Source organism: Hyperolius riggenbachi, chromosome 4, assembly GCF_040937935.1.
Source record: "Hyperolius riggenbachi isolate aHypRig1 chromosome 4, aHypRig1.pri, whole genome shotgun sequence".
Taxonomy (NCBI): Eukaryota; Metazoa; Chordata; class Amphibia; order Anura; family Hyperoliidae; genus Hyperolius; species Hyperolius riggenbachi.
In genome coordinates, this window is record NC_090649.1 from 231,860,134 (window position 1) to 231,874,694 (window position 14,561).

The following is a 14,561-nucleotide window of genomic DNA, read 5'->3' on the forward strand; positions in this document are numbered from 1 at the left end:
CTCAGTATAATGTACCTCTTATGTACAAAACCATTCTACTTTATGCTCTGCAAAAGTTTTAATGGATAAGCTCCTGCTCATTCCAACCAACAGTGGTCACTGTTTGATGATGAGTCTTCTAACCTCTTGTGGTTAGAGGGTGGATTTTTATTCTGTCTATAATGCATCCAGATGCTAGATAATAAGATTAAATAATTATCATATTTACAATAAATTCTAGTCAAACACAAGCAGTCAGTACTTGAATACTTACGGGATATACCGCATGGTTAACTGATAGCAGTTTTTAAAAATCCTTCTTAGGAGGTGAAGGATGAAACAATATCTAACACTATATTTATATCTGAAATATAAGAGAAGTCAATATAGGGATGAGGAAAGAAAGGTGTTCAAAATGGAATGACAACAACTTATTGTGCTTCAAAGAAAATGTTACTAGGCTGTCCTAAATATAAATTTGCCTTCCTAAAACAGAAGGCATTTAGAATAATTCAGCAGGTTATTAAGCTTCTACTTTGTGTAGGGTGAAAATCTTAAATGTTTTCATTATATATTTATTGCCTGTTTTGTAGCAACATTATCATACTTGTATTTACATCAAACAAACATGCATTAAAAGTAAAAATTGTGTAGTTGCCAAACTGATAGTTTGCCAATAGTTAAGAAAGCATACTTTGACTTTCACTGCAAAATTTGAGATTGCCTTTGCTGTTTTTATATTGTAACCTCACTTTTGGTTCTCCCTGTGCCTGGTGGCTTTACTGATCAATCAGAAAGTTCAGGAGGTTCCAAAACTCTATTAGATTTACATTGTACAAGTGCTTACAGTTCTGAAAATGTTCATTGGTTTATCATACAATGATCATGTTGGGGGACTTTTCTTATTGTGTCCTTTTGCTCACATTTCATCATTAGGTGTCACTGGTGTGCTTTAAAGTGCATCTTATATAGGTTATTTATTATAACTATCTTGCAAAACAATATGTGTGTTTTTCTTTTTTTCTAGAACTTCTTTCAAATAGTAAGTAACCTCCTGGATGAAGAAAATAAGGAAAAGTGGGAAGATGCCCAACAGGTAAGGCACATTTACTGTTGAAGATTAATGTAGTCTGACAGCATTGAAAAAGTTAAACATAAAACTGAACAGACTAAAAGCAAACAAATCAAACGTATCTTCTTTTAACCACTTCAGGACTCAGCCTTTGCCCCCCCCCCCTTAAGGACCAGCGCTGATTTCTAAGATCTGTGCTGGGTGGGCTCCACAGCCCCCAACACAGATCAAATAACAGGCAGAGCGACCAGATCGCCCCCCATTTTTCCCCACTAGGGGGATGATGTGCTGGGGGGGGGTCTGATTGCTCCTGCCTGCGTGTGGGTGGCGGGGGGGGCACCTCAAAGCCCCCTCCACTGCAGGATTCCCCCTCTCCCTCTTCTCCCTCCCTGCCCCGGAGATCGGAGGCTGCACAGGAACGGATCTGTCCTGTGCAGCCTCTAACAGGCTCCTGCCTGTCATGTGACAGTGATCCCCGGCCGCTGATTGGCCGGGGATTGCTGATCTAGTACAACGCTGCTACTGTTAGCAGCGTTGTAAAAATGTATACAAAGCGGATTATTTCCGCTTGTGTTTACATTTAGCCTGTGAGCCGCGATCGGCAGCCCGCAGGCTATTCACGGAGCCCCCCGCTGTGAATTGACAGGATTGTTTCCTGATTAATTAGCCTGCAGCCGGCGATGCAGATGTGCGTCGCTGGTCCTGCAGCTACCACTTTGCCGACGCGCGTTATGAGCGGGCGGTCGGCAAGTGGTTAAGTAGAAATAAAAAAAAAACAAAAACTGTCAGCATGAATGAGGATTCATTAGTATGTCCATTTTGAAATCAACTAAACAATGTTTCCATGCTTGCATTTATGTGGTGCAAATATTAAACAACGTTAATTTCTAAATCCAGTCATTGAAATGTAATCTAGTTGTTATAATAATCATTTTTTTTAAGAAAAACATGGCAGTCCATTGTTATTTTCTCGGAGATATATTTCTGTGTCCAGATATCTAAGTGTACATTTGTGCATTAATGTAGTTTCCCGGTCATCTTTACTGTTGTTGTTGCTCCCAGAGTATAATGATGCTTTACAACATGACATTCAGAACTCTGAATATTTGAAGCTGGTTGGGGATCTAAATTCCAGCTGTGACTATGTGAAGGTACAACCACTGTGTGAAAAGCAAAACAAAAATATGTCATCTACTACAGACAGCCAACATCAGCAATTGGCACACTTTCAGAGCTGATTAAAGGTAACCATACCATTCCAACTGGAAGCTTAGACTCCTAGATAGGCACAGATGAGAGGATCAATATATAATTTTTGTTTCTGTTTTTTTTTTTATTATTATAAATGGTTTTTGGACATCATGAGCTTTATATAGTAACACAGTAAAAAACAAAAACAAAAAAGCTTCAAGCTTTGGCATTAAACTATAGCTTTTAGTCCATTTAGCATAATGAAAGCTGATTTCTGTCTGCTTGCCACAGTTTATGGCATACCACTGCTCTTTACTGTGTAATTAAAGGATACTCTAAATTCTGGCTTAACAAATGGATTTGTGGTTATCAGAACATGTACTTTGCACTTATTTTACTGTTTACACCTACCTAATACTGGAAAATATATCATCATTTACTGCTGTGGATTTGTTTTGGATTCTAAAAGTGTTCTTCTCTCAGAAAGTGGTCCCTATACTTTGGAAGCTGGAGTAAATAAAATATGTCACCTATATCTGAAGATGCTTTTTGACAATTCTCATCTGTTAAAGCTATGGTCTTCCAATTAATCTACAACCTCTATCTCTGAGGATTGGCATCGTTTCAAACTACGTGCTGATGCAGAAATGTTTTGGATGTCAAGGAATTTTGGAATATGCTGTGGATTTCTAACATTGTACAAGAGATACCAGGAACCTAATGTCTGAATATAAAGCATGCTCTTGCAACAACACAGCTGTACATTTTTCAGTATGGATGTATGGATTTATGTCCAGTTGCTGGGTGTTATTTTGAATATAGAATCTCATGGGAAACAAAGTTCTGGAAACTCTGCTGTTAAAATTATTCTGCAAGGTTTATGGAATTACAACATTTTTTTTTTTTTTTTTACAAACATGGATCCTGTGAACCAAATGATCAGAAATCTACTAAATAAAGTTGGTCTTGAAGTTACAATGGAATCTGGAATGGTTACCATTTGAAGGCTGTAGATTCCAAGTTATTTCATATTTTTTAATATTTGGAGTTGGATTTTTGTGTTCACATACAAACAATGCAAGAGAAGGAAGGATACTTTTATACGTACCACAATCTACCAAATTTAAATGGATAACAAATGGAAGTAAATGAAGATGCTAAGTAAACAGCTTTACAGTCATTTGGAAATATTTAATTCAGGTTCAGATTCACTTTAAGCACTTAAATTGCAGCTTTGATACGTTTGCCTCTACTCAAAAGAAAATATGATTTTTCATATCAACATTTTCAGATAGCTACATCATACTACTGTACAAGTTTAGCAAAGGTTTTTACAAATCATCAGTAAGAAATAGTATGCATTTGACTGGCTGCACATTCTTTTTTAATGTAACCTCAAATTGAATTAACATTAAATACTGGAATTTATATGACCAGAGAAGAGAAAATAGCAATAACTTTGTGTTTTCGTGTTATAAAAATGTAATTATATTTTGAAATGGTCTGCTATAGTAATATTTTAAGATGCTATAGTTCATGTCACATTTACAGCACTTACAATGTTAGGCTGGAGAAGCAAAAGGTAACTCTTACAGGGATATTCTGAAATGCTGAATGAGTTGTAGCTTAAGCTGTCATAACTAGTTATCATACTACCTAACCGCAACTTATGCCAAGAGTGCACAAAGTAAGGGGTGACACAAGATGCATTCGGTATAAACTACAATTTTCATTATTAGAAGAACCAAAATTAGAGTTTACCATTCTACATCTTATTTCCTTCTCTGCTACATTTCTTAAAGGGACCCTGAGCAGTAAGGAAAAAAGGAAATCCGGACTTACCTGGGGCCTCCTCCAGCCTCCCTCCCCCCCCCCCCCCCATAGCCCCACAAGGTCCCACGGCATCCTCTTCCTCCCTTGCGTGGTCCTGCTGGTGGCTCCGGTAATCCGATGACTTTATCTAAAGTCGCATGTGAGCACCCCATGCGTCATCATGCCGGTCATGCGCAGGACTCTTAAGACCAATAGCATGAAGAGGCGCAGGGTGCGTACCTTCAGCCAAAGTCGCTGGATTACCTGAGCCACCAGCGGGACCACAGTAAGAAGGAAGAGGATGCTGGAGGACCTTGCCTGCAATGGGGGTCTGGAGGACGATTTCCTTTTTTGCTTACTGATCAGGGTCCCTATAAAGTGCCAACCCTTTCAACTTAGACTTGCAGCACATAAAGCTGCTGCTTACATAGATATGTCAATGAAGTGTTTCCGAGCATGTAATTCTTATAAGCGCCACAGCACAGCTACACAACAATAACCCTGGCTGCCTAAATGAATCACATTCATACATTTTGGCTGACATATGATAAATATGGTGGAGTGCCAAAAGTTTATATACAAAGCAGATTATGTTTACTGCTATGGTGCAAGGGTGTTTTGATTGTTTAACAAAAAGAAATGGCAAGTAATGAAACACATACACATTACTATACAATAAGATCATTTAAGTGTTATTTTTGCACCGTATCATCTGCAGACTCTCACTAATTCAACTATATTATTTTTTGTACTGCACATTACAAAATCAAATGAAAGGCTTACGCTACTTACAATGATGTCGGGACAAAGCTATTTTCGTGTGGGCTTAAATGCATAAAGCTCTACAAATAATACATCTTAGCAATTGAAATCTGCATTAGGCTGGAATGATGTCAGTAATAGACAGCCAAGCATACCAATGTAATATTGATCTCTTTATACATAAGATAATTACACTTTCCTTTACATATTTTACATCTACAAGAATATTGTGTGCCATCAGATATTTATTAAGTAGCATTTGTAATATAACCATTACATTGCTCAAAGGTTATCACATGTCAAAAAAAGCTCTGAGTATTCCCAAAGTATGCCTGACGAGGTAAAGCTGAAGTAATGAACAAAAAGTCATCTAAATATTTGATTCTTAAAATATATATATATATATATTCACTATGAATGGCATCTGTAATGCAGAATTAAAACTGCAATAAAAATAAAATGAGGATGAAGAATGGTAATCAGAGCAAAGTATTGTAACAAACATGTAAAGCTGTTCTCTAAAGTGTATGAGTCAGCTTCAAGGCATCCTGTGTTGTCATGGAAACAAGCATGTGTACTGCAGTGGAAATGGTTGCTTTGTTGATCCCAGCACAATTATTCTGCAGGATTAGAGAGAGAGAGCAAGAAAGAGAATTTCTGTTAACCGCAGTGTACATTCCACACTTTCAGAATTGTGAGTCTTTGTAGTAAATGCTACAAGCGATCACAGCAAAGTGTGTATTTTTGCCTCTAGTATCCACTGTGTAGATTCTTCTGTAAAGATCTTAGTTTCCTTTGAGAGGAAAAAAATGTATTAGGTTTTATGGAGTGCAGCTGCAGAGGATAAGAACATCCCTTTCAAATTAATTGCTGGAGCAACAAACCAGCAATTATGGTTTATATATGGATCGGATGTATGGCAGCACCCAATTTCCCACAAAACTGCAGCATTGCAGCTGTTCATGTAACAACACAAAGATTTTCAATGAAATAAAATCTAAAAAAGAAAGGTCAAAATTAACTGATAAATAAAATATATTTATAGTTTCTATCTGATGATTGTTTATGTTGCACAGATATGCATTTGAATAGGCGGCAAAATTGCAGTGATGACATGGAATATATAGTGATAGCAGCTTTTTTATTGTACCTTGCCCTATTCAAACAGCTTTGATTGTGTTGTGTTATTATTTTGCAGTATAATGGAAGATATGTGTTCTTGTCAGAGACAAACATTGATTTATCAGGTTTAACCTGGATTACTTAAGTCGGGGTCTTGTCATCATCATGCATCTTTTAGTGACGTGTTTGCTTATTACATGGTGGACCTTACAGCACAGCTGCCATGCCTTCTCTTGTTTCTTTCATAGGTCTTCTGTCATCAACTATTTAGTAGGGATTAATCATTAAGCACATAGTGCTGAGGATGTTAGGCACCTTTAGCAATTAAGTACAAGTGTCAGTAGTTTTTGCCCCTTTAACTTCTTTTTGCCAATCACTATTAATATTATGATAACTGACAGCACTAGTTGCCAGAAAAAGGTATATCTTCCATTTGGTTATTTGAGTAAGTCATAGCAAATTACATGGTGATTGTCATATAATAGATATTTGTGTCACAAGAACTCTATTTGATTTTTTTTTTACCTTGAGCTAAGGTTGAAAAGGCAAAATGTATTACATTTTTATTTAAAATACTACAAAATTCATTGAATAAAAATGTGCACAAAATGCTTATTTACATGAAAATGGGCATTTTTAAGACACATTTCCACCCGCCCCTAGTGACTTTCACAAAATTGCTGCCTACCCTTTGTTTGTTTCAAATAGCTGGCCTGCCAGTGATGATTTTATTTTTCATTTGTTTTATTGTCGATCAACAATGAAGAGCACATCCAAATACATGTTATTTCAAATCAGAGTTTATTGAAATAATATTTTGTGTGCAGTGTGACTAGTCATATTCAGATCAATAAGTATAAAAAAAAACATGGATTAACTAATTCTGGTTTTAAAAAATGCACACAATAAAAATAATCTACTTTTTTGCAATTAAGGAAACAGAATATTTTTAGAAATACAATCATCAAGTGTTTGTTTACCCACCATAAAGGAGAAAAAAGACTGTGCTGTCAGGAGTTCTTCAAGGGAAAAAATATTTACCTTTCTCATGAATTACCTCACCTAATCAAATTTTCCAGATTGAGGGCTTAGATTCAAAGATGCTGCTGCTGGTGATGATGAATAATATAAAACCATATTTTCATCTGGCTACCTTTTAAGATGGTCAGTAAAGTATGGGGTATGGATGGGTGCACAAATAAAGGTTTTTTTTTTATGCTGAAGAAAAAGTATTCCCCTAAAATAACTTAATTATGAAAGTAGGTGATTTGTGATCAATTTTGTTCACCACAAAATGGTGGAAGCAGACTGATAAAATTGTTAGTGGAGTGTTTGTTTGCTTATCTCTAATTACTACATAATGACAATTGGCATGAAACTGTATGTAACTTGCTATCTGTTATTGCTGCTGTAATATTTAATTCTAGATTTACCCAGGCTCTGTGGAGTTGATGCAGGTCATTGAGGACTTTATACATATTGTTGGATTGGGAATGATGGAGTTTCAGAATTCATACCTCACAACAGGAAATGTAGGTAAGAATCATATTTTGCTGTATTTACTAGTTCCATTTTTACATTGCAATGCACAAATTCAATTGGTTGAAGGATAATTGTTATCTTACTTTGCAAGGCAGGACTCATTCTGCTTCATTTTCTCAACAGAAAAATATAGTATTAAGGTAAAGCTTTCATTGGCCAAATGGGCAAATTATAGGTCTGCTAACACTGCTTAGGTTGCTTAACCTCCCTGGCGTTCTATTAAAATCGCCAGGGAGGCTGCGGGAGGGTTCTTTTTAAATTAAAAAAAAACTATTTCATGCAGCCAACTGAAAGTTGGCTGCATGAAAGCCCACTAGAGGGCGCTCCGGATCCGCACTTTCGATCGCCTCCGGCGATCAAAAGTAACAAGGAAGGCCGCAATGAGCGGCCTTCCTTGTTTCGCTTTCCTCGTCGCCATGGCGACGAGCGGAGTGACGTCATGGACGTCAGCCGACGTCCTGACGTCTGCCGCCTCCGATCCAGCCCTTAGCGCTGGCCGGAACTGTTTGTTCCGGCTGCGCTGGGCTCGGGCAGCTGGGGGGACCCTCTTTCGCCGCTGCACGCGGCGGATCGCCACGCTGCGGCGGCAATCAGGTAGCACACACGGCTGGCAAAGTGCCGGCTGCGTGTGCTGCTTTTTATTTGATAGAAATCGGCCCAGCGGGGCCTGAGAAATCCTCCTGCGCAGGTTACCCCGAGCTGAGCTCGGGATAACCGGCAAGGGGGTTAAAGTGCTTAATTCTCCATTGATAGATGTAACTTAACAATCTATTTTCCTTTTTTTTCTATTGGAGATTATACCACTACAACCACAAAAAAAAATAAAAATATATATATATATATATATATATATATATACATATATATATATACATATATATATATATATATATATATTTATATATATATATATATATATATATATACATATATATATACATATATATATATATACATATATATATATATATATATATATATATATATATATATATATATATATATATATATATATATATATACATACATACATACATAAATACATACATGATCATTTTTGAATCTGCTTTGTTTTAGTCATGTGTAGTGAGTATCTTTTAAAGTGGACATTTTCAGGTGTTTGTTGTTATTGAAAAAACAGTTGTATGTAATATGGTAACACATTGCCCTTACCTTTGAATGGTAGCATAAGCAAAATTCAATCTAGTTATTATAAAATAAAAAATAAAGAGTGTAAATAGATATTACAAAAATGTAAGAATGTTGTTGATAGCAAGCCCTGATTAACTCAGCTTTGGAATATCAATCACAACCTGCTAATGTTTCTATATACACAGAGCTGTAGTTTTTGTCAATAAACAGTGTGGAATAAATAAGTTGCAATTCACTCTGCCAGCTGTTCGCCCAATCTGGTAAATCCTGGAGTGAATTTTAACTTACATATTAAAAAGAATTTATTAAAAAAATGTAGCCACTGCAATGGATTGTGAACTGGTCCTATGCACACATTTTGGGTTCCATAATGTTTTGGAAAAGTATGGAAGTAGGCAGGATAGTCTTCCTCCATCTAACCATTATGAAAGACATATTGAAAAAAATGAACCCTCTACTACAAGAGAGGTCAGACTTCTTCAGTATAAACCAAATGGTATAGGACTGCAGAACTTCCCAAACATTCTGTACTAGACTACAACCTTGAAAAATTATTATTATATGTGTGGTGTGACAGAATGATTATCTCCATTATGTGACAGGAAGATATTAACCTGATTGGTTATAAACCAAGCCAGCTGTTTGAAAAAATTGGGTTTTAGCAGTATGCGGGACAAAAACACAATACCATTGGAAAACTTGTAAGAAGTTCAAAGGAACCTTGTACAGTCAAAAATATGGAAGGAGATCCACATAAATAAAAAATGTAAAGAAGTGGACAATCGATAGACAAAACATATGCTGAGATTGTGAGCTTTTGCAATGCACAACATAGAGTATTGGTGGAAGGATGACGGTTCCAAACAATTTCTTAAAGAAGAGATGATCTCTTAATATCATGATCTGGAATGGGTAATAGACATAACCTTGGCTATAAAAGTTTTTGCTTTTCTTGGACTGTCAAATCTCTGAAAGTCTGGTGACCTTTGTACTAGAAAAAGTACAGCAGCATTAGGTAAAAAAAAACTAGATACTTACCTCAGTAGATTAAAGCCTCTCAATAGTCCACAGGCTTCCCTGATCTTCTTTCGCCTCTCTGTTCCTGTACTTGGCCATGCTCCCCCCATGTTTGTTTTTGAGGGCAGCAGCACTGTGCAGGTGCCAGTATTGTACACTCCTGCACAGTAGCATAAAGCCACTTATGCATGACTTTTTCCTCTGAATGGACTTATGCTACTGAGCAGGCATGAACCCTCCTGGTGCCAGCACATTGCAGCTGTGCTCATACATGGAAAGGAACATGGAAGCAGGAACGCCCCCACTTCTCTGACCTGGCCCCAGTCCTCACCTCCTTGTTCAATCTCTCCCTTTCCACAGGCATCTTCCCCAAAGCATTCAAACAGGCCACTGTGCTTCCCCTGCTGAAAAAACCCTCACTCGACCCATCCTTACCCTCAAACTACCGCCCAATCTCCCTCCTTCCCTATGCTTCTAAACTCCTCGAACGCCTAGTCCACCAGCGCATTACCCAATACATCAACACCAATGCCCTACTTGACCCCCTACAGTCTGGATTCCGACCTGCGCACTCAACTGAAACAGCCCTCGCCAAGGTGGTCAACGACCTTACCCTTGCCAAGGCCAAAGGCAGTTATTCCATCCTGCTCCTCCTTGACCTCTCTGCAGCATTTGACACTGTTGACCACTCCCTCCTCCTCCAATCACTACAGTCCATGGGCATCCATGGGCTTGCCTTGGCCTGGATCTCCTCCTACCTATCCAATCGCTCCTTCACCACTTCCTTCAATGGCTCCTCCTCAACTCCTGCCCCCCTTTCAGTTGGGGTCCCCCAGGGCTCTGTTCTAGGCCCCCTTCTTTTCTCCATATACACTTCCTCAATTGGCAAGCTTATCTCCTCCCTGGGCTTCAATTACCACCTTTATGCAGATGACACTCAGATTTACCTCCATACCCCCGATCTCTCAGCCACCACCATAAACAAGGTCTCCTCGTGTCTCTCAGCAATTTCCTCCTGGATGTCAGCTAGGTTCCTAAAGCTTAACCTAGACAAAACTGAGCTCCTGATCCTTCCACCCCATGCTGCTGCACCCATCCCAGGTTTCCACCTCACAATCGACAACACAACCATTCTCCCTACCTCCCAGGCCCGCTGCCTGGGTGTCACCTTGGACTCTGACCTCTCCTTCATCCCACACATCCAAAACATCACAAGAGCCTGCAATTTCCACCTCCGTTATATCTCCAAGATCCGCCCATTCTTAACCCCGGACACGACCAAACTGCTCATCCATGCCCTCATCATCTCCCGCCTTGATTACTGTAACTCACTCCTTTCTGGCCTCCCCCTGAAACGCACTGCCCCCCTTCAATCAGTGATGAACGCGGCTGCAAGACTCATCCATTCTTCGCACCGCTCTGCATCCACATCTCCCCTTTGTGAATCCCTGCACTGACTCCCTATCCGTCTCAGGATAAGTTTCAAGATTCTATGCCTGGCGTATAAATCTGTGCACAAAACATGCCCTACCTACATCTCGCAGCTTGTTCACAAGTATACACCAGGTCGCCCCCTCCGTTCCTCCAACGACCTTCGCCTCACCACCCCGCGCATTTCACACTCCCATGCCCGCCTGCAGGATTTCTCAAGAGCTGCCCCCACCCTCTGGAATGCCCTTCCACCACCCATCAGACTTGCTCCCTCTTTCAACACATTCAAGCAAGCCCTCAAAACCCACCTCTTTATGATGGCCTACCCACCTCCTACCACACAGTAACTCTCTAAGGAATATTTAACAGCCCCACCTAGTGTTTCCACCCCTCCCTTTAGATTGTAAGCCTCTGGCAGGGTCCTCCGCTCCCTAGTGTAATCTACAGGATCATGTGCTCCTGTCCTATGACAGCCTGTACTTGTATTACTGGGCCTACCTAACCAGCCCATATTGCATGATCATGTATTTTGTACAATTTGTATGTATAACTTTGTTCTATGTGTATAACCCTATGTATGTCATCCTTGTATCATTGTATATATTTATTGTCCAGCGCTGCGTAATATGTTGGCGCTTTATAAATACAATAAATAATAATAATAATAATAATAATAGACCAAGTTGTGCCTGGGGCAAGGTCAGGTTTAGGCGCCTAAAGATCAGGTTTTGGCGCCTAAACTGCCATTCCCCATCCAAATTTTGCCGCCTTTTTAAGAATTCAACAAACTGCGCCTGGGGCAAGATACCCGCTTGCCCCCCCCCCCCCCCTAGATCCGTCCCTGCATGGAAATGAAGAAGAATGGGGTCTTGTCCAGCAACAAAGTGGTTGGGGAGGATCAGGAAAGCCTCTGGAGCATTCAGAAACTTCTCTCTACTGACTTGAGTATTTCAGTTTTTTGTTTGTTTTTTCAGATTCATTTTAAAGCCAGCTAAGCAACTGGGGACTCAAGCAATTGATGTTTGTTGTATTTAGTGGTGCTCAGCAGAGCTCGAATATTCGAGTAGCTCGAATATTCGAGCTCTTTTTCAGCTATTCGAGCTCGGTATTCGAGCTCCGAATAGCTGTAGCTATTCGAATGGGCTATTCGAGAACACTCGAATAGCCCATTCACTATTCGAGCTATTCGAGCAAACCGGCGCTATTCGAGCTCGGTACCGAGCTCGAATAGCGTCATAGCCCAGATTGATGTGCTTAGAGCCAATCAGAGGGCTCCCAGGCCCTCTGACGGCAGCCAATCACAGAGGGGGACCCTGGCCAGCCCCTACCCTATAAATAGCGGCCGCCATGTTCGGGTTTTCCATGCTTGCCTGAGACTTGTACAGAGAGAGATCTGCTCCTTTGTGCTTTGGCTTAGCAAGTGCTCTATTGTGTTCATTTACCTAGCGTTTTTGCTCACCTACACCTGCCATATACACCTGTATTGTTGTTATTTAGATAGACATTGTATTTTAGTTAGTAGCTTGTGTGTTACATTAGAGACAGGCAGCTGCTGCAAGCTTACAGGTTTAGGCCTCAGGGGGGCCTTGCCTCTGTGGGCAGCTGTCCTCTGTTTATTTCTCTCATCATCTATACCAGTATTTCTGCTGTCCTTTACTAATAGTATTGTAGTTATACTGTACTAGGAGTAGGACACTCACTGACTGTCACTGTTTATAGGCTACTAGCTAGCTCCTGCGTGTGTGCACTCACTCACTGTCTGTGTGTACACACACTCTATTTCCTTCTGATTACTGATTGATTATTGTTAGTTGTACTTACTTACTACTTACTCTTACTGTACCCGTAGGGACACTCACTGTCACTGTTCATATAGGCTACTAGCTCCTGCGTGTGCGCACTCACTGTCTGAGTGTACACACACAACACACACTCTATTTCCTTCTGATCGCTGATTGATTATTGTAATTAGTTAGTTCTACTTACTGTTACTACTTACTCTTACTGTACTAGGAGTCTAGGACACTCAGTCACTGTGTTCATAGGCTACTAGCTCCTGCGTGCGTGCACTCACTGTCTGAGTGTACACACACCCACACTCCATTTCCTTCTGATCGCTGATTGATTATTGTTATTAGTTAGTTCTACTTACTGTTACTACTTACTTACTCTTACTGTACTAGGAGTCTAGGACACTCAGTCACTGTGTCCATAGGCTACTAGCTCCTGCGTGCGTGCACTCACTGTCTGAGTGTACACACACCACCCACACTCCATTTCCTTCTGATCGCTGATTGATTATTGTTATTAGTTAGTTCTACTACTTACTGTTACTACTTACTGTACTAGGAGTCTAGGACACTCAGTCACTGTGTCCATAGGCTACTAGCTCCTGCGTGCGTGCACTCACTGTCTGAGTGTACACACACCACCCACACTCCATTTCCTTCTGATCGCTGATTGATTATTGTTATTAGTTAGTTCTACTACTTACTGTTACTACTTACTTACTCTTACTGTACTAGGAGTCTAGGACACCCAGTCACTGTGTCCATAGGCTACTAGCTCCTGCGTGCGTGCACTCACTGTCTGAGTGTACACACACCACCCACACTCCATTTCCTTCTGATCGCTGATTGATTATTGTTATTAGTTAGTTCTACTTACTGTTACTACTTACTTACTCTTACTGTACTAGGAGTCTAGGACACTCAGTCACTGTGTCCATAGGCTACTAGCTCCTGCGTGCGTGCACTCACTGTCTGAGTGTACACACACCACCCACACTCCATTTCCTTCTGATCGCTGATTGATTATTGTTATTAGTTAGTTCTACTACTTACTGTTACTACTTACTGTACTAGGAGTCTAGGACACTCAGTCACTGTGTCCATAGGCTACTAGCTCCTGCGTGCGTGCACTCACTGTCTGAGTGTACACACACCACCCACACTCCATTTCCTTCTGATCGCTGATTGATTATTGTTATTAGTTAGTTCTACTACTTACTGTTACTACTTACTTACTCTTACTGTACTAGGAGTCTAGGACACCCAGTCACTGTGTCCATAGGCTACTAGCTCCTGCGTGCGTGCACTCACTGTCTGAGTGTACACACACCACCCACACTCCATTTCCTTCTGATCGCTGATTGATTATTGTTATTAGTTAGTTCTACTTACTGTTACTACTTACTTACTCTTACTGTACTAGGAGTCTAGGACACTCAGTCACTGTGTCCATAGGCTACTAGCTCCTGCGTGCGTGCACTCACTGTCTGAGTGTACACACACCACCCACACTCCATTTCCTTCTGATCGCTGATTGATTATTGTTATTAGTTAGTTCTACTACTTACTGTTACTACTTACTGTACTAGGAGTCTAGGACACTCAGTCACTGTGTCCATAGGCTACTAGCTCCTGCGTGCGTGCACTCACTGTCTGAGTGTACACACACCACCCACACTCCATTTCCTTCT

At 40.1% G+C, this 14,561-nt stretch overlaps 1 protein-coding gene across 5 annotated transcripts in view; it reads left to right on the forward strand.

Moving 5' to 3' along the window:
• Positions 1 to 14,561, forward strand: part of ADGRB3 (adhesion G protein-coupled receptor B3) — a 1,235,185-nt gene that overhangs the window by 627,270 nt on the left and 593,354 nt on the right. For all 5 annotated transcript variants that reach the window (XM_068281444.1, XM_068281441.1, XM_068281445.1 and 2 more), the window contains 2 exons: positions 1,007 to 1,075; positions 7,366 to 7,474. In XM_068281444.1, coding sequence (XP_068137545.1) covers positions 1,007 to 1,075; positions 7,366 to 7,474 — 178 coding nt within the window. The remainder of the gene's footprint in view (positions 1 to 1,006; positions 1,076 to 7,365; positions 7,475 to 14,561) is intronic.